Here is a 27,032-nt window from a genome sequence, read left to right on the forward strand (position 1 = left end):
GCCGCTGCGCCTGCAGATGCACACGCAAGGCACAAGGCAAGCCGGTGAGCAGACGCGAGCTAGTGCCAGCCTCGCGGGCCAGCCAGGCAGGTCCTGCATCTTCTTTTGTCTCCACAGCAACAGGGACACCCTGGGGCAGGAAGCAAAAGGCAGAAAGCGAGGGCCTGTCAGGTCAAGCTTTGAGTGACATATGGACACTGGGAGTAGCCATGGCAGTGGGCCCAGCGGGCTGAGCGGGCAGAGTCCAGTGACACTGTAGCGCCACCACAGTGTGGAGATAGAGCTCAAAAAGCTTCCTTCTAATGCAGATCCAAATGTTTTCCTCTGGGACCTACAAGAGGATACAGTTGATGCCAAGCCAGCATCCCAGAGGGTCATCAGTAGCATCACACTAAAAAAGCCAGCCCAGGCAGGACTCAGTTAAACCGGGTCTGGCACAATTTTTACTCAAAGTAATATCTCTGATGAGTCACAATGCAAAGATCAGACTCCATTACTAAAAATAAACTATTTGATTGAATAACAGGTATTTACAGTTAACAGTGTGACCAATCTTATAGCGTAGTTAAAATATTTATTAAAATGTTTGTTAAGGGTTTGCAAACTTTTATTTTAAAGAACTACAAAGTAAGTTTTTTAGGCTTTGCAGGCTGTATGATCCCTGTCACAGTGACTCAGCTCTGCCCTTGTAGTACAAAAGCAGCCATGGTCGACATGTAAATGAATGTGTGGCAGTGTGTGGGAATGTGTTGCAGTATGTGTTCCAGAATGTGTTCCAGTAAAGTTTTATTTACAAAAACAGGTGGCAGACTAGATTTTGGCCCATACTTTGCCAACCCCTAGTTTATATAATACACTTTCTTTCCAATCAATCTTTCTTCTCCTCTATAATATTTAACAGCTGCCCCAATTCATGTTTCACTCAGGTAGTATAATTTCCAGACATACAGTTAAGCTAAGTATTTTTATATATAACCCCCTTTTATTATTATGTATCTCATCCCAGTTTTTGCTTCTTCATAATGAGTAATAAGCCTAATCTTAATTTCAGATGCTGCTGCCATCTGCTTATTTTCTTTACTTTCTTCCTATCCAGCCACATGCATCCTTCCAGAAGACAGTTTTTGCTAGTATTTGTCCTTTTTCCACTAGTCAGAAACTTGCCAAGTGTTTTCTATGATTGATTTTTAAACCACACCAAAATTTTAAATGTTAAGTATAACTATTGAGCCTGCTAACAGCTTATAGTAAATCAGTATATCAAATCTTATCCTATTCCTACTCATAAAATCAAAAGTGACATTTAAATTAGCTTGCCTTATATTAACTGCTTTTGAAAAAATCAGTAAAGCTAACAGTTATGTCATTCTAAGATTGCTTTCCTTTTTTCTTCAGACAAATGCTTTTCTGTAGAGTGACCCTTGGCAAGTCCTTTCTGCAGTTCAGCACCATGAAAATGGCTCACGCCCCCCCAGGCCATCACTCCGTCATTGGGAGGCCGAGTGTGAATGGGCTGGCCTATGCTGAATATGTCATCTACAGAGGAGAGCAGGTATGGTGCTCGTGGAATAAGCATGACCAAGCTAGCATAAACAGTTGATTCAGAATGCGGAGACCACGTAAGAGTTAAAGAAAGCCATTTAATGAAATATCCACCACATAGTTTGATAGCATTAGTTGATTCAGTTCAAAATGAGCATACCAAAATTCTTTGATATCACCTTTATACGTAGATCCCATCATTCACCTGTCAGCCAGGTAATACAGTGTAAACAAGATGGTGGCTGAGAAATAAAGGTGTGGCGTCTCGTGCAGCTCTCGTGGCCTGCTGTTCTGAACTAATGCTTTGTATCTTTCATGCCTCCGCACGGCATGGAGAGCTAAGAGTAGCTGCCATTCAAAGATCTTCCTGAGGTACTTGCCCCAGGCTGGTCACATGAGTTGATCAGGGCACTTACACAGAAGAATAGCTTTCTGAGTCTTAAAGCTACAGTACATTGAATTCTGCCAAATGCTTGAGGCTCCAAGATAAAATTGTCAACAAACAGGAAAACTTTCTATCATTTTCAGTCCAGGCCTTAACTCTCACAATACTGCTAAATGCCTACTAATTTGTCTAGAAACAAAAACCAATTTGTCTGAACTTAATTGAATTTCAAATGGATACTTTAACTACACTGTTAGAGAAAACTAAAAAAGGAGAAAGAAGAAATTAATTATATACAAGTGAACTATGAAAACAATTTTCTTATATGCCAACAACCTTGGGCCGGGTCAGGTGTGGAGTAGGGGGAAGAATTGCAAACAAATCCTGGGTTTCACTTAGTAGATCTGTTGATTGTGGTGGTTTGGGCAAAGCATTGAAACTCTTTTAGCTGTATTCTAGGATTGAGCAAATGAGTAAATGTGTTGATGTGTTAATTTTGGGAGCTGGGTTCTCACTGTGGAAGAAGAGACATACAAATGTGGAATGGGGGAAGGTAAGAATGATGCTAGGGACGGACTGAAATTGGAGATATCGATATGAACTGATGCTTTCTAGTATTTGTATGTTTGTACACATGTAAATAATATGTATGTATAGGTATATGTGTAAGAGGTATATAAGAGATATATGTAAGCATGAGTATATATGTGCATGTATTTCTTAGCACTGTCTGCTGAAAGCAAAGAAACCCCAGTAGCAATAAGCACACCTAAAGCCCAGATCTTGGTCTCCAATACCAACCCCCACTAAAAGGAACTTTGGAGAAACAGCTAATTCCAGGGCTGGAGCAGAATAGGAACAAGATGAGCCCGGAACAACATCTTGTTATAACAGAAAGTAATGAAGTGCTCAAAAGCAATGATGGGAGCATGTCACAAGGACTCAGAGCTGCCTTGAAGTGGCTCCCACTGGCCGAATCTGGGATAGTTTGAACATCAGAATAAGTACAGTCATAAATTTTAAAACATTGGAAAGAATACGAATTTATGTTTCTATACTGATAACAAATAGATAAATAAATAAATGAAGGGGAAAGGAAGGCTTTGCTTACAGTAGAAAGCCGAGGGCAGGTGGTAGATAAGGAGGGAGTACTAGATTTGCAGCCATCATGGTAAAGATTAGATCAATGGATGCTAAATATAGGGGATAATTTTGATACGGAGAGGATTGTGCATGGTCTTCTTATTAGTTACAAAGGACGGGGGGAAACCCACAGTAATTATACTTTGGAGAAAGGGGGCAGTACCTTGCCCAGATGATCAGAATTAACATCACCAATGAGGGACAGATACACACAGAGTGTGCCTCCAGATGTCATATTCTGAGAAGAGCCAAAATCATCTATGCAGTGTTCCAGCCAAGAATGTATGACCTCAGTCTAATCAAAATGAAGAATGTTCTATTAAAAAAAAATTGAGGGGAAGACTGGATTCTTCAAAAATGTCAGTGTTATAAAAGAGAAAGGCTTTGAAAACGTTCAGATTAAATGAAACCCAAGAGACAGGACAACTAACTTCAGATTCTGCCCCCAAATTGGATCTGGTACTAGAAGAGAAAGGACATTATTAGATCAACTGATAAAATTGAAATGTGAACAGTAGGTAGATAAAAGTATTATGTCAGTATAAAATTTATGTAAGAGAATATCCCTATTCTTAGGAAGTAAATACTGGCATATTTAGGGATAAAGAACCATGATGAGGTATATTACTTACTCTCAAATGGCTCAGGGAAAAACATAACTGAATCTATCTGTCTGTCTGTTTGTCTGTCTGCCTAGTATATATAGAGGTGGGAGAAGTACACATGATAAAGCAAATGGGATAAGTAAAACCTTTACAGTATTTGGATGTAGGTAAAGGGTATACAGGTATTTTAGGTACTAGCTTAATTTTTGCAACTTAATATGTTTTGCAGTTGTTTCCAAATAAAAGTTTAAAGACTACCGAAGAATAAATTTGTCAGATTTTTCTGTTTAAATCAGAAACTCCCTACTTCTAGAGAAAACACTTTCACTTTGACTCAGTAATTCCACTTTTAGAAATTTGTTTTAGATATAATCAGTGATGATCACACCCAAAAAAAACCCTACAAGAAGGTTCATTGCTATGTTGATTTTCATAATGAAAATTTTAAACAACCTAAATATTCAACAGAAAGAGAATGATTTAAATGAATGTTAGTATATTTATGTGCCTGTGATTTAAAAAGTATATTTACATGGTATATGCTAAACACAGAATCAACCAAAACATAAGAGCAGTTATCTCTGGGTATTGAGATTATAGGTGATTTCAGTTTTCTCTGCCATACACTTTTCAAGATTTTGTAAGTTAGCTATGGGAAATAGAATTTCTTTCACGTTTGGGTGGAAAGAAATAATAAGGGATACTAATAATAGGTTTACATTTGTAGTATTTGCTGATCTTTCAACCATTTCCTAAGTAGTTTGACTTGATAACTTGTTTAGATTCCCTTGCTAAAAGAATTTTAGAGAATGATGTGGTCCAAATCATATTTGAAAGAAAAAAGTACCTTGAAAACTGAAATGTGTGTAGTAGCTGTTTTGTTTCAGGGGAGCATACCTGTGCTTCCGTATCCAGGTGCTTCCCACATGGACAGTGTTTACTCTAATGTCTACTAATTGAGTCACTGCCCATGAGCAATTTCTCCTGATTTATGGTGGACTTTTCCTTTGGTAACTTTTCTTTCATTCCCCTTAGTGATACCTTAAATCATCTTTCACCCTTAATATCAACACTTTCAAGAATACGTAAATTCAGAGGGTTGGTTCGAGGAGTATTATTTATTTATTTTTAAATTATTTATTTATTTTTGGTTGTGTTGGGTCTTCGTTTCTGTGCGTGGGATTTCTCTAGTTGCAGCGAGCAGGGGCCACTCTTCATCGCGGTGCACGGGCCTCTCACTGTCGCGGCCTCTCTTGTTGCGGCCTCTCTTGTTGCAGAGCGTAAGCTCCAGACGCGCAGGCTCAGTAGTTGTGGCTCACGGGCCCAGTTGTTCTGCGGCATGTGGGATCTTCCCAGACCAGGGCTCGAACCCATGTCCCCTGCATTGGCAGGCAGATTCTCAACCACTGCACCACCAGGGAAGCCCCGAGGAGTATTATTTATTATTGGTGGGATTATTTGTTTCTTTGGAATTGAAAAGATGTGTTGAAAATTAACTACACTGTGCTTGAAAGAAAAGTAGTTCTGATTTTAGTATATGACTAGACTTAGAGTATCAGGAATTTTTTTGTGCGTTGTACTATAAGCTTCACATTAAATTAGACAATAGAAGAGGTATTCTCTGGTCATTGGCCGCTTCAGACATGTGGCCTGTTTTACTGAAATGATATGAACAATGCAGAGTTATGTAACTTGGAGAATAGAAGACTACACAGTGATTTGTAGGATGATTTTCAAATACACAAAATCATTCAAGGGAGCATGTTTCTTCACCTCTGTGGAGAATTAACTGAAAGCATTTGAGTTTAAGTTGTAGCATTGAGGATTTGGGTTAAGAAGAATTTTCTGAAATTCAGTTACTAAAAGTGGCTGGTGAATCTTTTCTTGTAGGTACTTTAAAAATATGCTCTATGCTTTTATAACCAGCATGGGTTTAAAGTAAGACTTGACAGGAAATCATGTTTGTTGGTCTATCCTGGGCCCTTCTAGTCCTGCAGTTTAGTAATTCCCTTGCCTTAAATCCCTCTGGACTTTGATGTGATTAATTCCTATCTCAGTCTGTACACAGAAGCAATTCAGTAGCCTAATCAGTAGGAACCAAGAGATAAGGACCTGTAAGTCATTCATACCATTAGCATCTTAGAACCTGCCTAAAATTTACATGTGTTAGGAATCTCCTAAGATAGTGTACCACCAAAATTCACATGCTTGCATTACCGATCCCTTTGCTTAAGCAAATTTTCTGCAAGCAAAAGGATGTATCATACAAAGTATCATAGATATTAAATTTCATTGGGACAAAAGGAAGTAGGAGTGGGCTTCACACTCATTTTTTTTTTTTTTTTGTGGTACGCAGGCCTCTCACTGTTGTGGCCTCTCCCGTTGCGGAGCACAGGCTCCGGACGCGCAGGCTCAGCGGCCATGGCTCACGGGCCCAGCCGCTCCGTGGCCTGTGGGATCTTCCTGGACCAGGGCACGAACCCATGTCCCGAACCCGTGTCGCCTGCATCGGCAGACGGACTCTCAACCACTGTGCCGCCAGGGAAGCCCCACACTCATTTTTGACACTTAGCACATGCTCACTGGGGTTAGTTTTAAATTCTTCTTTTTCTGTCTGGCTTATCTTCCCAAACAAATGGGAAACTTCTTGACAGCAGGGTCCATATCTTACCCCAGAGTGCTTTGTATGCACTAGATGCTCAATATATGTGTATTGGTGATGAATAGATAATTTTCTTGACCATTAAACTATCTGGTTGATTAACCAGTTTTTTTCCATTTTTCTACCAGTTTTTGAGCCTTCCTAGAGTCTTTATACCCAACTCTAGAATTAGCAATAGATAGCTAACCTACCTTGTAACTAAAAACTAAAATACCGTTTAAAACCATTTCAACAATTAAGCAGTGTTCACATTATAATAAAATAAAACTACAAACTATTTAGTTATTGCGCTCCGGATTGGAAAGTCAGGAGTAATGAGGATTGTCAGTCTTAGTTATTCCAACTACGTGTACTAAAGATGGAAACCATTGCTGTTTTAGTTATTCCAACTACGTGTACTAAAGATGGAAACCGTTGCTGTTTTTAAGTCAAACCAAAACAGACTAGAATTTTGGAAAAGAATATTATGAGTGATAATGGTTCCTTACATGAATAGAAACAGTTATAACTTTTCAAAACATATGTACAGTTTTTGTTTTTTTAATCCTTACTGAGACCTCTTCAAGAAGAACTAGTCTTTGATGAATGAGAATAATAATGTTAATAGTAATAACTAACACAAACTAGATTTTTACTATGCCAAACCTATTCTAGGATCTTTGTGTTTAATCTTCACAAAAATCTTGGTGTCGTTACCGTTCCCATTTATAAATGAGGAAAGCGGAGGCACCTGACATATAACAGTTTCTGCAGAGGTGTAAAATTATAAAGAAATAATTCAATAAATCTATCACATGTTCATTTCTGCATTTTAACTATTAAACAGTCCAGTTTTTTTAATCCTTCATTCTTTCCATTATCTTACTCTCTCTAGGTCAGCATTCAGCAAATTATTTGGGGGCCCCAAAACACTTACCTCACCAAAGAGTACTATTTTTCACCCACAGACCACTCTGAAATATTGAGTCGAGTCTTATCATTATGTTAGAGTTAGGGGTGACGGGTTCCTAGGTAGTGTACATGGCTTCACCCTGCCCCCCTTCCAGCTGCCTTTGTAGGGATTTCTGGTTTGTAACCACTTCCTGGTCAGGCTTCCTCTTCCCACCAAGAAGTGCTCTTCCCACTATAAGCACCGAGCCTTCGGTTTTACTACAAGAAAGAAGACACAGAAGAGGAGGGAGTACAGGGGGTGGAGGCTCTTCATCAGAGTCATTTTCTTTCCTGTAAAAATTGCCTTTAACTAGTCAACTTGTAAAAATCACCTCCAAACTGTTGCCTCTGAGTTACTGGTGACTCAGCACACGTTGCCTTTCTTCCTCCTCACTCAGTGGGTTACATCATCATCTATGATTAATTTGAAATCAGTTCAGTGAATTATTCTGTCATGTAACAGACTTTTCCTGAAACATGCTATGTGACGGCACTATGCTAGGTGCTGTGAGAAAGAGATTTTTTTCTTGCCTGAGTTTTCCTGTTTATGGCATGTGGCTCTCTAGTGAGGGAGAAATATAGTGTAACCATTTTACAGTATCCAAAAGTAGAAATAACATTATAACAATCCTAGGATTATAGGATTTACACAGGTGTATATACAGATATGGAGGCGGACCTTCTAACTGTCCAGGCACCTGTGAATTAGCTGACCTTCGTAGGCTCTTGGGTGTACATAGAGTACGGGTTATGATCAACAGACTCTGAGGCTTCCACGTTAAGTCGGGCTTTAGTATTTTAGCTGCCCAGAGGGTGACGTGTTTTGCTTTCTGTCCTTTCCAGGCATACCCAGAGTATCTCATCACCTACCAGATCATGAAGCCGGAAGCTCCTTCACAGACCACAGCAGCTGCAGAGCAGAAGACCTAGTGAATGTCCACTGGTAAAGGCCAGATTGGATTTAAACCTGGGACTGGATGACAGTGGATTGTTTTCAACAAAATCAATATTCTGTAAATCCCTGACAGCCTAGAAATAAGCTGTTTGTCTTTTATAAAGCATTGCGATAGTGATGAATATAGTATGAGTAACTGATACATACTCAACTGCTACTGTTCCCTTTGAGGAAATGTTTACAGGGGCGGCCTTTTAACATATCTCAGGCTCATTTTCATTGTAGTTATCCATTGCTAAGACAGGATTGCTTCAATCTAGACTTGGAAAAAAAGAAAACATAACCAGTACTTTCCCAAATGTTCACAGTTCACACACTACATTTGCTTTGCTATATATGGCACGTGTATATAGTAAATATACACATACGACAGGTTCATTTTTCGTTTTTTCTGAACATTCATCATTCACTTTTTGTTGCCATCGTTGTTGTTGTTACTTTGAAAATGAGCCGAGCCTTCTTGAGGATATTTTGCACAAAGTCACACTGACTAAAATCACTAGTGATGTAACCCAAGCTTCTGGCTGAGCAAGGCTTAGTTTCCACTTTTTTTTTTTTTCCCACTGATTTATCTTGTATCTGTACTTCTTATCAACGTAAACTGAGATGGAAAGGAAAAACACCACGTTTCAGTTTCCTTCTATTGATTGGCCAGTCTTACAAGGGAAAGGCACAAACATCAACCTGATTTAGGAGCTCCCAAGTTCAGAGCAGTCGAAGCCAACGAGAGCCACTCGCACTTTCCAACTCAGGCCTTCCTCCGACGTGTTCAGGACGGTGCTGGAGGGCCAGGAAGAGCCCAGCCAGCGAGAGGCTTGAGTGATGCTGTTGTGACATTCAGAGGGGAGACCGCCAGGGAGGCCCGTGAATCCAGGAGAAGCAGCATTACGACACATGAGGGGCCTGTGGTGCGATAATAGGACCACAGAAAAGGACAACGAGGGCTCCTCACAGAAAACACGACTTCTCTCCACTTAACCCGCACCACCAGAATTGTCGCCCCCAAAATTAGCTGCCTTATTTCCAAATTCAGTGGAATTATTGTGCTGCATTAGAGTCTCAAAACAATTACTTTATTGTTTCTCTAGTTTAGAAAGCTGGGATTCAAATCCTGTGTAGTCACTAGATAGGCACAGATGCAAGAACTTTTTTGTTTACTCCAGATTTGGGGTTTATTTTGAGCGAGGTGCTTCCGATAGTTTGTGTAGGTCCCTGCACTAAATTTTTGAACCATTTTCTCAAACTTCTTAGTAGACAAGGAGAACAAAAATGGAAACCAAAGCTCTTTCAGTTATTTTTTAAATGAAAGTGGAGATATAACCGTACTGTTTCTTCCTGAAATCACTACTTTGTTTTGCTTTTTTTCTCAACATTTGTCAAGTGCACATTGTTACTTGTAAAAAATTATCCATTACAGTTCTCACGCTTGCCCTTTTCACCTTAACTGAATATTGAATTAAGTGCATTAACTTACTTACTTTGACATGCTATGCGTCTACTCAGCTTCGAAGCAAAAGTAATATAAATGTGATGAAAAAAGGAAAAACAGTGTGACGCAAACTTGCCATTTCAACTTAAAGTCCTGAAAACTAACTTGCTTGTTTGTTCTTTAATACAGGCTGATTAAGCTGTGACCTCATTTAATCTCCCGAGGAAAAATAAAATGGTTACATGCAAAGATTCTAGAATAGGCTCTTAAAATATACATTTTGCTTTCCTTTTGGCTTGAGTCCAATGCTAGAACTAGACATTGGGAACTAGTTTTGAGTTTTATAGCTGAATCTTGCATGGGTCCTCAAAATTAAATCAAGAATTAGCCTCAGTTGTTGCTTCTATTGAAGTTTTAGTGACCCAAGCTGGGTGTTTGTGTCTTGGCTACTTGTTTAATAGCACTAGAATTCCACATGAAGCTCTCAAGTTTGATATCCATTGAGGGCTTTTTTCCTCCCTTCCTTCTTTTTTGCTGTGTGTAACAGTGGGTTGAAGGAATTGGCATCTGTGTAGTTTTCAGTAGCTGTGAAAGTGTATATTACTTGCCTCCCCAATTAGATATAGTTTAAAATGGTAAACACAGCTGTGATTTTTAGTTAAATAAAAGGGTTAATATGGTATAGATCCCAAAAGCTTTATAGCTTCATTAAAAAGATAAGCCACTACCCAACTGTGGTTATATGTTATTTCCATCATACTAACTAGATTAACGGATGTGCCAGTTTTAAACTTCAGCCTTACACTTGAGAAGGTAAACTGTGGTTCAGTATTTAAACCGCCAATGTTACGTTTCTGATGTTCTGTGTGCCAAGTAAAGGTACTGTGTGTAAGGAGGACATTTGCTGTACTTCTTGTCTCGTAATGATTCAAGTATATAGTAGTTCTTGAAAGAATGTGTACATATTATTCATCTGCTGAAGAGAATGAGTTCATTGATGTCTCACAGGAGCCAAATACATTTTTTCAAAACTTGAAAACCAAAGGTCATCATGAGTGCATTCAAGTTAGCAAAAGTTGATTGCGTTTGGAATTTCCACCCATAGCAGTGTGAAAAACCCTTTGGAACTCAAAAGCGTGGCTTTAAGTTAGGCTAAAATGCACTTAATTTCTTGTATACACACTGTATAGAAACACTAGCAAGTGAGGACTTCCAGTGTGGCCTCCCCTGAGTGGCCCCTCTGTTTCCCAAACCATATAGAAGAGAGAAGCCAGACGCCTCCACCGGTTCCACCACAGGTCTGACATCAAAGGGCTTCTAGACCTGATGGCCCAGTTTGCTAGCTATTGGCATCAGTTAAGTGCTCTGGACTGGACACTTCCTCCTTGTACTTGGCCTCCTTCCCTTTTCCCCAGATTGCTAGTCTGGAATTATAATTAGCTCCAGCAATTACCTTTGACCCCTCTCATTTTCCTCCTTTCTCCATCTTGAGTCTTGCATATGGCGACCGTACCTCTGTATCCACTTCGCAACTAGAACTGGGTATTAAGCCTCATGTGCTCTGCTCAGAAGATTCTGCCACTTTGTCAACAAATGACAGCATGGAACCCAGAGTTTTAATTCTATGCAAAATAATAGCAGTACAACCAGGATTCTTCCTTACCTTTTCCTTCTTGGAATTTGGAATCTCTAGCTTTTCGGTAACATAAGTAGAATAAACAGTATTAGGATGTTTTTGTGAAATGGCACCCTTGTGCTCGTTTGAACTTGATGTTAGTGGCTACAGTAATTTCCCTTTGCTCTCAAAATAGCGAAGTGCATTGATATATGCAGAGAAATGCCTGAATGTGGCAAATAAAGTAATATAGATGAATATTCTATTATTATAGCCTTTGTACAAAAAAATAAACTTTTGGTGTATGCTGGAAGACAGCATTAGAATACAATGAGTTGTCTATGTTTTTCTCTATTTCAGTAAGTCTCCCACCTGCACAAAGGTTATTGGCCACTGCTTACCCTCCCTTTTTTTTTTAACATGTTTATTGGAGTATAATTGCTTTACAATGTTGTATTAGTTTCTGCTTTATAACAAAGTGAATCAGCTATACATATACATATATCCCCATATCCCCTCCCTCTTGCGTCTCCCTCCCACCCTCTCTATCCCACCCCTCTAGGTGGTCACCCAGCACCGAGCTGATCTCCCTGTGCTATGTGGCTGCTTCCCACTAGCTATCTATTTTACATTTGGTAGTGTATGTATGTCCATGCCACTCTCTCACTTCATCCCAGCTTGCCCTCCCTTTTGAAACGTGTGCACCTTCTAGATTTCTGTAATTGCTTTCAAACAGATACGGTATGTATTTTTAAGCACCTTTCCCCCAGTGTGTCCAGATCCCATTTGTATGATAATCTGTGATAAATAGCCTTTTTTCTGGGTTTTCTGTTGGGCAGTTATCTTGCATAGAGCTATAGATTTTAGTCATTCAGGCAACACTCAAAACTGACATAAAGATAGGGTTTCATGTGTCAGAAATTTACTTAAAGACTGAAGTTAAACTTCTTTGTTGTCAAATCAGTGACAGAAATGAAAAGACAGTGATTGTGAAGATAATATTTGCGCTTTGGCTGGACACGTCTAGCACATGAAAAGGAAATGCATTTAAAAAAAAAAAAACCACCCTAAAAAGTGGAGGCTTCTTCAGATACTTTGTGAGTTCTGAAATTAATAGACACTCTTTCTTCTTAAGAAAAACTTAACTATGGCAGAAACTTTTTAACCTTTTATATCCTAATAAATACAGAGTTGTAATTGCATTTCTCAGTGTGTGAAAGGTGTCGCCGAGTTGGGTGCATCTCCATGTATCTCACACCTGGTAAGCTACTTAATGAGAGTCTGTTTCATAAGTAAGCCTCCTTTACGTGCAAAGGAGCTGAGAGAATTGATCCATCCCAATTTCTCTACATCTGAACTTCCTCAGCTACCAAATCTTCTGGTTCAGAGAAATGCTAGAAAGGTTTTGAAACCCATTAAGTTTTGTGCATGTGGGGATTAGCAACAACAAGTGATACCATGTAGAATTTGGGTGTTGCACAAGCTGATTTTTAATCATTTTAAAATATAAACCACGGTGATAAGTGAAAAGCAGTAGGAAACTAAAGATTTTATATACTAAGACCAAACGTGCTCGCGATGTGGCCAGTTTTAAACATCTGCCAGAGGGTTGTGCCTCCTTTGAAACACGTTCGCACAGGAGAGATGACTGCATTTTGACTCTTCATTCTTTCGTGTTTTCCTTTGCGATTTACACTTTCACATCTCCGCGCGCAGCCCACCACCCATCTTTGCAAACAGATTTCTCATGCTCTAGAATGCAGAGTGTTCGGTTATTTTTCATCTGTCCGCCCTTTTCTGCAGGCAGCCCTTGCAGCCCCTTGTTGATTCCTAGCATTTGCAGAGAAATGTAGTTAAACCCTGGTAGGGGGGTTGTCTCTCCCACACTCCCAGGCCCCTCCCAAGGTTCAGGATGAAAAGCTAGAGGACGCAACAGTAAAAATTAGAAAAGAACCAAAATCTTTAAGGCTAGTAGCCTAGACCTAGAAGATGACCTTGACTATATAACCAGTGTATTCATTACACAGAATATTTAAACTCGTCATGTGCATAGAATACCTGCCTCTGCTTTCACTGTGTCAAGCTCACCCTGTCTATGTGGTAGTAGTATTTGTCTGATACCTACAAACTAAAAAGGTACTTTTATCAACAAGGTTTCTCAAACACATTACAAAACCAGCTTTGAGGAAATCTAGACTGTTTCCTGGCAACAGCATTTGGAGTAGTAACTGTATTTTCTCATTGTGATGTTGGTCTGTGTACGTAACCAATGTAGTGATTCTTCGGTTCATCGTTGGTGTTGTTTTCATTTGTAGTCTCTGTGTGACCCACCAGTGGCCGGGGGTTCCAATCCCCTTTCCTTTCCTTTTTGCATTTGTCTTTTTGTAGAATTGCCAGATAAAATACAAGACACCCAGTTAAATTTGAATTTCAAACAAATAATTGTGTCTCTTAAGTATGGTTCATGCATTATTTGGCATATATTTACTGTAAAAAAAATATTATTTATCTGAAATGGAAACTTAACTGAACATCCTAGGGGTTTTGGCTTTGCTTTGTTTTGTTTTACTGAATCTGGCAACCCTATCGATTTGGTTGTGGAAGATCGCTCTCAGCACGTACATTCTTCTAGATTTCACCATCTTTCACGTGGAATGGCACCTTTTCCCCCACCCTCTACTTTCCAAAAGAGGGCATCAAGGAATTCAACCTGCCTGCGTGGTGGGTTTCTATTTAAGGCATCTTTATGATTATATTTAACCAGTAATTGTGCTTTGGCTAAATGTCTAACTTACAGTACTTGTAATTGTTTAATATTCAATAAAAACATTTTTAAAGTTTACTGTATGTGGGTAGCAGTTAGCTCTGAAGCGTTTTCATTTGCCTGTTTGTTCCTTTCAACCTGACCAACCTTAACGCAACTGACCTAAAACTGTCGGAAAATACGGATAACAGCTCCCTCTCATCTTCCTAGTGAGACCTGTGTGAAGGGCCTTAACCTCACCTCTGAGCCCACATGGGAGTCACTGAAATACAGCGCTAGCAGGAGAAGCACAGCTGCCTTTTAGAAACATCTCCGCAACGAATCACACCGACACCCAGGGCCGCTTGAGGGGCAGCAAACTCCTATCCCTGCCCCCCTCCTCCTATCATACTGGGGGAGGGGGCGGGGAGCGGACTACCTGCCTGTGATGATACTGCCTTGGTTGCTGGGCCTCAGGTTAGAGGCAGCACACCCTATTAACAACACTTGTAAACCTTTATCATTGGGCACGGTTCACTTTCCTATTACTTTATAATCATAAGACAGTTACAGCGGGCCTCCAAGCTGAAGGAGGACCTGGCATTATATTGGGAATAATAAGAGGTCATCTGTTCCCATTGTTGGGACCTGGCTGCCAGATGTGCTGCTTGGCATCTACTCCGAAGACCTGGACCTAGAACGAGCAGAAGCGGAAGGGGGTGGTGTGTGACTTCATTTGACCAATCCCCACCTGCCCTATAGGGCTAGTAAAACGTCTTTATGTAAGATAATGTGTAGGTGACATGTTCATTTTGTTAGTACGATTCTTGGCATACTTTACGTAGCCAAGGACTGATTAGAAAAGTAAGTCTGTTCATCTCCACTTTCATAATTCTGCTCACAAATCAGGAGTACGTGATACAAAGCATAAGATAAATTAGGTGTTTGGGACTAACAGATACACACTACTATATATAAAATAGATAAACAAGGACCTACTGTGTAGCACAGGGAGCTATATTCAATATCTTGTAATAACCTATAATGGAAAATAATCTGAAAAAGAATATATATCTGAATCACTTTGCTGTATACCTGAAACTAACACAACATTGTGAATTAACTATATTTCACTTTTTTTTTTAATGGTTTAAAAAAAAAAAAAGATAACCGTGCCATGGATGCAAATCTGCGGCCGTATGCAGAGGCTGGAGTTGTCAAGAAGCCATGGCTGCCGTGGGCCACTAAAGTGCTTCACAGCTCCCAGGAAATTCTACGGGGACTCTGGTTCTCTACTTTTCTATCTACCAAGTAGGAACACTTTCTGCCAAATAGTTATTTAATAGGAATATTTGGAAGATATACAAGATAACACAAATCAAGTGCTCTTGGGGTCCTAGGAGAAAACAAGTTTAACAATGAGAGGCTTAGGCGACCAGGTAGTCTGTTAGTGCAACAAGTTTGCTGAAAGACCGTGTAGGATGAAGACACCACCTCTGCCCTCAGACTGCCTAAGTTCATGGCCTGGCTCTGCCACTTACACACCATGGGACCTTGGGAAGCTCCCAAGGTGCCTCAGTCTCCCCATCTTCAAAATGAGTCTCCTCCTCCTACTAGTTCAGAGAGTTGCTGTAAGAATTAAATAGTGTTTTCTGCTGGACTGGAACCCAGGTACTAGAGAGTAGACCTGGACCTCCAAGACACACAATGAGCAGCTGCTGATTTAGGCTGTGGTTAACTAGTTCTCTCTAAAAACAGAATGCTCTGGTGTATTTCAAAATGGTTCCTTTCTCTCTCCCACTGCCCAAAGCACAAGGAGATTTTTCTCCAATATTTACTATTTGAGCTCCTGGAAATAAATCTCACACAATTGTAGTGGACCCTGATGACTGTGTCCCCCTGGAGTTTTGAACTTAGAGTTGTCCACATTCAGCCTCCAGCAATTCATCAATTACAGTTCTTGTTTTCCTTCCGGTACTGGTTCCCAGAGAAGTTTCTGCTCATGAGTCTCTGCTCCAGTAAATTGTTATTCTCTGTATTCGCCTGTCAAATTCTCCAATCCTGGGGACAGCAGTTTCTCCTGTGTCCTTACCACTCTTACGTATCCTAGAAAAGTGGGTTTTTCAGCCTGGGTTTTGACGTGTTGTTAGGAGTAGCACCTTCCAAGCTCCTTACATCAGAACTGGGACCCCCAGACCACAATGACTTCTTAAAATATAACACTAAAGGCATGAGCTATGACAGAAGGAAACTGATAAGCTAAATTTTTATTAAAATTAAAAACTGTTCTGCAAAACATACTGGGTAGAAAACGAGAAGATAAGCCACAGGCTGGGAGAAAATATTTGCAAAAGATAAAGCATTGCTATCCAAACTATACAAAGAACTTGTAAAACTCAATATTAAGAAAATGAACAACCTGAGTAAAAAATAGGCCAAAGACCTGAACAGACACCTCGCCAAAAAAGATAAACAGATGACAAATAAGCATATGAAAAGATGCTTAACTTGTGGCATTAGGTAAATGCAAATTTTAAAAATGACATACCAGGGGCTTCCCTGATGGCGCAGTGGTTGAGAGTCCGCCTGCCGATGCAGGGGACATGGGTTCATGCCCCAGTCCGGGAGGATCCCACATGCTGAGGAGCGGCTAGGCCCGTGAGCCATGGCCGCTGAGCCTGCGCGTCTGGAGCCTGCGCTCCGCAATGGGAGAGGCCACAACAGTGAGAGACCCACGTACCGCAAAAAAAAAAAAAAAAAAATGACATACCATTACACACCTATCAGAATGGTCAAAATTTGCAACACTGATGACACCAATTGCTGGGGAGGACGTAGAGCAACAGGAACGCTCTTGTGTGCTGGTGGGCACACAGATGGTACAGTCACTTTCGAAGACAGTTAGGCCCTTTCTTACAAAACTAAACATACTCTTACCATAAGCTTCAGCGAAAGTGCTCTTTGATATTTACTCAAAGGTGTGGAAAACTTATATCCATACCGAAACCTGCACACAGATGTTTATGGCAGCTTAATTCACAATTGCCAAAACTTGAAAGCAACCAAATGCCCTCCAGTAGGTGAATGGATAAATAAACTGTGGCATATCCAGACAGTGGAAGATTTATTCATCGCTAAAAAGAAATGAGCTATCAAGCCATGAAAAGACATGAAGGAAACTTGAAAGTTAAGTGAAAGAAGCCAATCTGAAAAGGCTACAGTCTGTATGATTCCACCTGTATGACATTCTGGAAGAGGCAAAACTATGGAGACAATTAGAAAAGTGGTTGCCAGGGGTTTGGAAGGGAGAGAGATGAGTAGGTGAGCGCAGAGGGTTTTCGGAGCAGTGAAAATACCTTGGTGATACTGTAATAGTGAATACACGTCATTAGACAGTTATCAAAACCAACAGAATGTACACCACCAAGAGTGAACCCTAATGTAAACTGTGGGCTTTGAGTGATTGTGACGTGTCAGCGTAGATCCATCAGTTCTAACAAATGGACCACTCTGGTGGAGGATACTGGTTAAGTGGGAGGCTGTGCACGTGTGGGGCAGGCGTGTATGAGAAGTCTCTGAACTTTCTGCTCAATTCCACTGTGAAACCAAAACTGCTCTAAAAAATTTAAGTCCATTTTATAAAGAGAGAGAAGGATAGAAACATGTACAGTCAAAGTGTATACATACATACTTTCTCTTTTCGTTGAGAGAGGAGACATAGAGATGCACATGAAGAAATAAATATTAAATAAAGAAAAATAGTTAATTAATTTTGACCTAATTCCTCCTTTGACTTCAAGGAGGTGAATAGTGTAAACATATATTAAAGAAACCTGGTATTTTTAATTAGTTTAAAACTGGGGCGAGGGACTTTCCTGGTGGCGCAGTGGTTAAGAATCCGCCTGCCAATGCAGGGGACACAGGTTCGAGCCCTGGTCCGGGAAGATCCCATAGGCCGCGGAGCAACTAAGCCTGTGAGCCACAACTACTGAGCCCACGTGCCACAACTACTGAAGCCCGCGCGCCTAGAGCCTGTGCTCCGCAACAAGGGAAGCCACCACAAATGAGAAGCCCGTGCACCGCGACGAAGACCCAACGCAGCCAAAAATAAATAAAGAAAGAATAAATAAATATATAACTGGGGAGGACAGAGGGAAAAAGCAAATATTCTCTATGTTTCCTCCACTTTGAGCTCAGAACCCGGTTTTGTAGACCAGTGCTCCAAAGTTCAGACCCTGGAGAAGCGTGAGGAAAAGAGAACAGTTAGCCAGACAAATCTTCTCCCAGGCACTCACTCAGTGTATGACATTGAAATAGAACTGATGTTCCCTTGCTTGGCACTGGGGACCAAGCTACAAGGTGAGCAGCTGTGTTCTCTATCTAAATGTTCTTTAAAATAAGACAGGAGAGTGTTTACAAAAAGAATTGAAAGCAGGGACTCAAAAAGATATATATGTTTTAAACTATTATAAGCAATAGTCAAAAGACAAATGACAAACTGGGAGAAATATTTGCAATTCAGACTATAGACAAGGGGGCTAATCTCTTTCATAGAGAAAGAGTTCCTGAAAATCTGTAAGATAAAACAAATTAGGTAAAAGTTATGAACACACAGTTGCTAGAAAAAATACAAATGGTTCTTGAATATGTAGAAATTGTGCAATCTCATAATAAAAGAAATGTAAGTTAAAATAATAAGAAGTTAACACACGTTACCTCTCAGATTGACAAAACTCAGGAATTTTTATAACAAAGTGGTGGTGAGTGTTTGGGTAAAAAAGCAGTGGGTGGGGGAGAAGTTACATAAATATAAACACACTATACCTTCATGTGCTTACTCATAAATGATTCTCCCAGAATATCTTCCGGGTGAGTATGTCAGAATCTGGTAACACTGGTAAACACGGGTAACCTGGGTGTTGAGAGATAGTTGAGAAGGAGGCGTTTTATCATATACACGTCTATATTTTTAAAACGTCTGACCTGTGTGAATAAATTAGCTACATAAAGAAATTAGGAGTGAGTCAAATCATTTATCATTTGACTTGAGGCGATTTCCACAATACACTGAGGGAAGCAAGATGCAGAAAATTGTGTATCGTAGGATCTTGTTTTTATAAAGCAAACAATACCAAATAAAATCCCTATATGTAGTTATACATGTAGATACATGGTATATGTGCTTTATACCATATAATAGAATACATTATATTGTATACAACTCTATGAGCGTGGAAAGATAAGGAAGGACACGTGATCGTTAACAGTGGTTGTCTGCAGAATCTGGTGGAGGGAGGGAGGGAGCTAAGTAAAAAGAAAGTATTCTTGGGCTTCCCTGGTGGCGCAGTGGTTGAAAGTCTGCCTGCCGATGCAGCGGACACGGGTTCGTGCCCCGGTACGGGAAGATCCCACATGCCGTGGAGCGGCTGGGCCCATGAGCCATGGCTGCTGAGCCTGCGCGTCCGGAGCCTATGCTCCACAACGGGAGAGGCCACAACAGTGAGAGGCCCACTTCAAATAAAAAAAAAAAAAAAAAAAAAAAAAAAAAAAGAAAGTATTCTTTAACAATATGGCTGACATTTTTGAAAGAAATAACTCTGTGTGGGTCTGTGTGCGTATATATATATTTTTTTATGTCTTTCTGTCTAGAACATAGAACAAAGAAAGAAACATCACCTGCAAGCCACAAAGAAGTATAGAACATGAAAGCATGTGTATGTATATATGTATGTATGTATCTATGTATATATACATGCACCCACATATATATAGAAAGATGGTCATGGAACGTTGAGGGTGATTGTAACAGAGATACAGGATTTCAGAAGATTTTTTGCTTTCTAATATTTAGATTGTGTTTGAATTTTTTTTTTTTTTTTTTTTGAAGTACGCGGGCCTCTCACTGTTGTGGCCTCTCCCGTTGCGGAGCACAGGCTCCGGACGCGCAGGCTCAGCGGCCATGGCTCACGGGCCCAGCCGCTCCGCGGCATGTGGGATCCTCCCGGACCGGGGCACGAACCCGTGTCCCCTGCATCGGCAGGCGGACTCTCAACCACTGTGCCACCAGGGAAGCCCATGGATTGTATTTTAAATGGGGTTACATTGTTGTAAACAAATATCCAGAATTGACATTCAGCCTAATTACAGAATTCAACCTATAAATCTACCGTCATATTTCTATTACTTAATGGTCAGGTGTTCTCTATGATTGAAAGATAAATCCCCAACTGTTACTTAAAATAAAAAGGAGACATATACAGACATACCAGACAAGCGGTAACCAAACGAATGTAGACATGGTATTATTTCCAGACAAAGTGGGATGGAACATTACCTGGAAAATAAGAAACATCACCTACAAGCCACAAGAAGCTGTATCAACATGCCTTCATGCATGCAAGGCAACATCGGAACACAGAAAACACAAACTGTTAAAATCTTCCACTATGATTCTGATTTCATCAAATCCTCCTCGTATTTTTAATTCATTCCTCTAAGAAACTGACAAAATAAAAATGAAAATATCAGGGAGTTGAATATCGTATTTAACTAACTTGAACTTTGTACCCAAAAGCAGAGACTGTACATTCTTTTTGAATGTCTTTGAAACATTTAAAATAATTGACTTAGCTAACATCTCAAATATTATCCTGTTATCAGGGAGGAAGAAAATTTCCTCTACCTTTCTACGTTATTCTGGCTGGTCTAAGAATTAAATTGACATGAGATAGATTAACAGGAGAAAATCACACAAAAGTTGAATGACACGTATTCATGGGAGAGACCCAGGAAAACTGAGTAACTCACCAAAATGGCTGAAACCCTCACCTTAAAGACCATCTGCAGCTAAAGATAAAAGAGGATGTTGGGGGTACTGATTTAGGACTTCAGAGGGGAGGAAGGCAATTTACGTGGAGATGGAAAAGCAAATGTTTGGTAAATAAACGTTTGCTGGGCCTGCAGAGACAGTGGGACCCAGGAATTTTAACAAGCGGACTTTGCTGGGTTCCTCTTTGTCTACTAGGTTATCTATGGTGATGCTCCCTTCCTGGAACAGGTCCTCTATCTGCATTCTTTAGGGGAAGCTCAAAGTTTCTTCCTGAGTCTTTTGTTCCTTGATTACTTCCAATTCGAAATAATCTGCATGGCAAAAAGACACTTAGGGGTGGCAAACTTTGCTACCCGGCACTGTCAAACACATACATTTATAAAATGCATAAATAAAAGTCTTGAAGTAATTACACCAAATGGCTCATTTTGGTTACTAAAAGTAAAGGAAAGTGGGGTGTAGGGCAGGGATATGGAGACGGAGGAACTTCCATTTTTCCTTGTATGTATTTGTGTTCTTTGAAGTTTGGGACAGTGAACATATGTATTCATATTCGTGTATTTTCATGTATTTATCATTAAACAAATTTACTGGTGTATAATTTACCCATTTTAAGTGCAAAAGTCAGGTTTTGTTTGTTTGTTTAGTAAATTTACTAAATTTAAGAGTTGTACAACCACCCAAAGTGGTGATGCAGAGTCAGCTTGGGAACACTATGATGGAGATGCCTGGAACTCCAAGGTCAAGTTCCGGAGTTTTTCCACTGAACTTCCCCATGGCAACTAGTGGGGAGCCAGTTTCCTCAGCTACTGCTCTGGTTAAGAATAGATTCCCTGCTTTCACAAGAGACTTCAGCGCCATTTCCAGAAGATCTTCAGGGCTCCCTCTTCTGTCTGTGCTGTCAGCAGTGAGCTCCCTGGAACTCCTATGGGTTCTTTGCTAGTTCCTGCACAATGAAGTGCACACTTCTTCAACCGCTGGGTCCTTGGGCTGGACCAAATCTTTACGGAAAAAGTCATGAAATCCGCAATCTCTAGGGTAAGAGACGACTTTTCTCTAAAGGAAAGTACGTGTTGGAGAAACTGTCCCTTTCACCTTGTTTTTAACTTGTCCATCCAGCCTCTCTCTTCCAGGAAGAGAACTGGTCAGATCTCAGGACACCCACTGGACTACATTTTCCCCATTGGGTAAGGTCCTCACACCTCAAGATTAGCACATTCATCTTATTCTTTCTCCTGCTACAAAGTCTGCACCTTCCCCTCTTCACCTGCAGCTAAGAAGCTAACTTAGTGTGGGGCTTGCTCTGTAGACAGAGCTCTTTTGTGTTCATTGGGTGACAAGGTCTAAGCTGGCTTGTCAGACTCGGCTCTTATCTAAGACCCACTGTTGGGAGGTAGCAGACGTGTGCCCACACGACAGATGTTACTTGCTTCTAACATCCTTGGATGAAAATCCCAGTCTAAACCTCCCCAGCCCTGTAGCTCTATGTGCCTCCAGAGAGCCAGGGAAAAGAATCTTAGCAGGGGCTTGTGGGAATGCGTCTGTCTTACCCAGAGATCCTGGGTAAGACCTTTGTCTGCCTGTCCCAGCCTGGCCGCCAGACGCAGGGTTTCAGTAGCTCTGTCCACTGGTCGTGGAGGATCCAGAACAATTCTAATTGTTCTTATTGTGCGCTCAGTTGGTCCCTGTGCCACTCACTGTGCAGCAGGAAAGACACCTCAGGTGGACCTGAACAAACCTGACGTAAGTGCTAATGGGGAGAGGCGGGGAGTTGAAATCGGTGGTGATGTCAAATGCTCCTGCCTTTATTTCCTCCTCCGAATGTGCTTTTTCAGCTTTCTACTTTCCAGCATTTTTTTACCTAAGGTTAGGTTTATCTTGTGATGCTTTCTGGATCACATGGGGCCAACAGCATAAGCAGACAGTATGCATAGTGGTTAAAAGCTGTGTTTTGGTCCTTGCACAAGGTCTTGGATGACCAATGTCTCTGGATTAGGGGTGAAATTTACATTTTCAGCTTTCCTAGGTAACGCTCTGTTTATTGGTGTGGTGGTTTGAAAAATGGCTACGATTAATTTTTTTTTTTTTGCTGTTCGCGTGCCTTTCACTGCTGTGGCCTCTCCCGTTGCGGAGCACAGGCTCCGGACGCGCAGGCTCAGCGGCCATGGCTCACGGGCCCAGCCGCTCCGCGGCATGTGGGATCTTCCCGGACCGGGGCACGAACCCGTGTCCCCTGCATCGGCAGGCGGACTCTCAACCACTGCGCCACCAGGGAAGCCCACTACGATGAATTTTTGACATTCCTTCCATCCAGAGGCAGGGTTTGGCTTGCCTCCCCTTGAACCTGAGCAGGCTTGAAACTGCTACAACTGATAAGAGTCGAGAGGAAGTGATGCTCTGTGACTTCTGAAACCAGACCCTAGAAGCGGGTGGAGCATCCACCTTGGTGGCTGGAATACTCGCTGGAGTTCTCATCCGTCTTGTATGGACTCTGACTGCTCGACTGGAGAGGGTGCATGTAGGCGCTCAAAGCGAGTCACAACTGAATTGTGAGTCTGTGAGTCGACAGCCAGATCAGCTGCCAGTCCTGTGAATGAGCCGTTTGGATGGTCAGCCTGGCCGAACCCCCAGATGACAGCAGCCCAGCCAACAGTGGCCGCAGGAGAGACCCCAGTGAGAACCACCCAGCAGAGCCTTTCCCAGCTTTCTAATCTCCAAATTCCTGAGCAAAGGAAAATGGTTGTTGGTATACACAACTAAGTCCTTGGGTAAGTTGCTACAGTAATAGTGATGTGATCAGAATAATTACGGGCTGCGGGTTGTTATAACGGCAGGGGATTGAAGGGAAGGGAGACGCTAGAGGTCAAGCCTGTATCAGGCAGTCCTGAAACCAGCTGTAAGTCAGAATCTCTTGGTGGGAGTTTGTGCAGTCTCTGACTCAATGTCTTAGATGAGCCCAAGAATCTCTATTTTTAAAATAATCTCCTATAAAAAAATTAAAACTATTTTTATCACAATAGTGATAGATGCCCAGTACAAAAGGATATAAATCTTACCCCCCAACCTTGTGACTCTCTCTTTTCTTTTTTCTAGTTTTCCTGCATATTTGTTTCTTCAGGTGAAATCAGGATCATTTTGCCATGTTCCTCCCAAATCCTGTTGGTGTTTTGATTGAGATGATATTAAATGCATAGGTTAATTTATGGAGAAATAAAATCTTTTCAATACTGAGTCTTTTCAGCCAAGAACGCAGTATGTCTTTCAGATTTTTTCAGATGTTCTTCTAAGTCCCTTGGTAGCGCTTTACCATGTCCATCAGCTAGGTCTTGCCTGTCTCTGGTAAAGTTTACTGTAGGCAGTTAGTCTTTAAGCTGATATTGTAAATGGGATCTACTACTTCTATTTTATTTTTAATTGATATTTTCATATAGGAAAGCTACTGATTTTTTCATGTTCATTTTGCAATCAACCACTAGCTGAATTCTCTCATTTCTGATAGTTTTTCAGTTGATTCCCTGGAGTTTTTTTTTTTTTTTTTTTTTTTTTTTTTTTTTGCAATTATTCCATACCAGTTTATTGTTAAGTATTGTGTTTCAAAAAATTTATAGCATAAATAACCTTTCATGTCATAAAATAACTTAGTACAATTTATAATAAAACTTTGAGAATTTAACATCTCATCAAAATACAATAAAATATGGTTTTAAAATATGATTAACCCTTTCTGCTTTTTTCTTTTTTACTTGAGGGCATATAAACCAAAATTACCCAAACTACTGCCGCACATTTAAACTTCAACAAAGCATATTTGGTTTATTTAAATGTAACTCAACCATCCTAAATTAATACATAGTTTTGTTTTCCTTCCTGCGTGGTTCTTTGTAATTTTTGTTCCTTTTGACTTGTATTTCTGTTTCCACACAGCTTCCTTCTTCATTTTCACCTCTTTCCATCTGCAAAGTCATCTATCTCCGGGCTCCCAGAACATGTAGTTGAACTCACTCAGCCCCTTGACATCAGTTTCTGTAATCCTTGCATCAGTGTAGGGAGTAACTGCTTGAGTAACTACAAAGGTATTTCAAAACTTCAGTGCAATTTGGTTCAGTTATTTTCATTCAGATGCCATCACCGTTCAGGGAGATTAATCACTGGAACCCACTGATCCATGTAGCGACTTTCCCGGCAAAAACAAATAAGTTGACTTAAGGCAGGATCCTTCCACTGTGATGAATGTGGATTCGTCACCAGCACGCAGTGCAAGTCCGGGGGCTGCTCCGCGCCCTCGCTCAACGCGGGGCCCGCGTCACTCTCCAGGAGCAGGAGCTCGGCCAGCCGGCCAGGGTTACTGACGCGCAGGATGTCGATGTCGTTCTCGCAGCAGAACGCCTGGGTCAGGGTGAAGTGGATCTGCAGAGCCACGTCCCTGTCGTCGTCCTCGTCCGCCGCCAGCAGGCACAGCACCACGTTGTCGGGGTCGACGTTGAGCAGCTTGGCCGCCTCGTACACCCCGACGGTGATGGTGCGCTGACTCAGGGCTTTGCTGAGCACTTCCTCGAGGGCATCCCCCACCTTATCCATCCTTTCGGTCTTCTGCTCTCCAGCCGAGAATTCCTCCAAAGTCATATTGCAACTGCAGGTGCCCTACAGAGAGAGAGCGGCTTGCGGGCTGCTCCTGCCACCGTGGGCGCGCGGGTGCCTGCTTTCTGCACTCCTTCTCAGGCTCCTCCAGCGCCCGCCGCCGCCGCGCCGTCCGCCCCTCCTGCCCCCTCGCTCGCTCGCCCGCCGGCTCTCGGCGCCCCCCCTCGCCACAGTCCACTATAGCGACTCGGCAGCTGCCTCACAGCCACTCACTCCCCTGGAGTTTTTCAGATACATATCTGCAGATAATTCGGGCTCACACTTCCCAAGCTGTATACCTCATTTCTTTCCCTTGCTAACTGCAGTGGCCAGTGCTTCTAAAATAATGTTAAATAACAACGACACAGTGGACATACATGTTTACTAATATGATTTCGGCTTACAATTTGGGAAATTTGTACCAATGGAATCTGATAGAAGCAATGCCCAAATCAGCATTGGGGAACCACTGACATATCATCTTCATCCGTTTATTTTTTCTGTCTGGAAGCATATTGCTATTTCCATGCTACAGGATATGAGAGAACATGAGGTCCGTAAAACTTCCTAAGATTCTGTGAGCCAGCATGGACCCCCTCGTTATTGATGGGGAAGGGTGTGGTAATTCCTTGTATAGTCTTTGGTTATAGCCCTAGTCACTTGTGCTTTAGGCTGTTTAAGATTGACGTCTCCCACCTGGGAACCATTCTTATCACTCCATCCTGTACTTGGCACAAAGGAGACTCTCAGATGAAGGACATCTGTCTCTTATCCTTCACTTCGTCCTGTCTCTCTGACTAGAGAAATCAGGTTCTTGAGATTCCTATCCGCCTTCTCCTGTCACCTTCCTTGAGTGGTGTTTAGGGAGCTCACAGATCTGACCAGCCTGTCTCCACAGGAGATGGTACGCAGTGCACAAGATTATGAAATGACCCAGATCTTCCAAGTCATGATATCAGCGCAGTTTTTCAGGAAAGGATAAACCAAGCCAGAGGTGGTTGAAAATGTATTTATTTTTCTTCAAATGATCTTTTTTTCAAGCAATAAATAAAAACTGACATGTTTGACTTTTCTAAAAAACAAAACCAAACAAAAAATCCCCTAGACTATATACATCCTACAGAAATACAAGCATATCAAATGTAGAAATGACATCACTCTGAAAGATGGGGCTATTTACAGAAGTTACAAGTATTGCATTGCTCTGTCTTGAAGAAGCCTCTTTCTCCTATGACTCATAAACTCTAAGGAAGGGCAGGGTCCTCTTCAAAGAGGTGGCACTCTCCATCCTTCTCGATAGACAGGGAAACTTTCAGGGAAGAACATCGACATCCAGACACTGTATTCGGTTTCCTAACAACGCTCCACAGATCAGCTGGCTTTCAAGGGGCCTGAAAGGGCCCCTCGTTCAGGAGGTCACGTGGCCCCTGAGCTCCTGACAGAAACCATCCTGTCCCTCAGCAGAGCTGAGGGGACTGACCATGAGACCACACTGAACTAGTGACAAACCCCTCGCTGTGGCTTCTGCCAGACAAGCCAGCTCTGTGTTATCAAGACCCAGCTTCCAAGAGCACCTT

At 41.4% G+C, this 27,032-nt stretch overlaps 2 protein-coding genes across 2 annotated transcripts in view; one reads left to right on the forward strand and one right to left on the reverse strand.

The window, feature by feature from the left end:
- Window positions 1-11,600, forward strand: part of TNKS (tankyrase) — a 173,550-nt gene extending 161,950 nt beyond the window's left edge. The window contains exons 26-27 of the mRNA XM_082863818.1: window positions 1,396-1,552; window positions 8,111-11,600. Of these exons, the coding sequence (XP_082719944.1) occupies window positions 1,396-1,552; window positions 8,111-8,197 (244 nt within the window). The 3' untranslated portion in view covers window positions 8,198-11,600. The remainder of the gene's footprint in view (window positions 1-1,395; window positions 1,553-8,110) is intronic.
- A 12,798-nt stretch (window positions 11,601-24,398) lies between these two features.
- On the reverse strand, window positions 24,399-25,662 carry LOC309977566 (growth arrest and DNA damage-inducible protein GADD45 alpha-like). Its single transcript, XM_082863705.1, has one exon. It carries the CDS (start codon window positions 25,459-25,461, stop codon window positions 24,964-24,966), a length of 498 nt encoding a protein of 165 aa, XP_082719831.1. The 5' UTR covers window positions 25,462-25,662; the 3' UTR covers window positions 24,399-24,963.
- Window positions 25,663-27,032: the final 1,370 nt, after the last annotated feature.

Source organism: Leucopleurus acutus, assembly GCF_964270905.1.
Source record: "Leucopleurus acutus genome assembly, chromosome: 21".
Classification (NCBI taxonomy): Eukaryota; Metazoa; Chordata; class Mammalia; order Artiodactyla; family Delphinidae; genus Leucopleurus; species Leucopleurus acutus.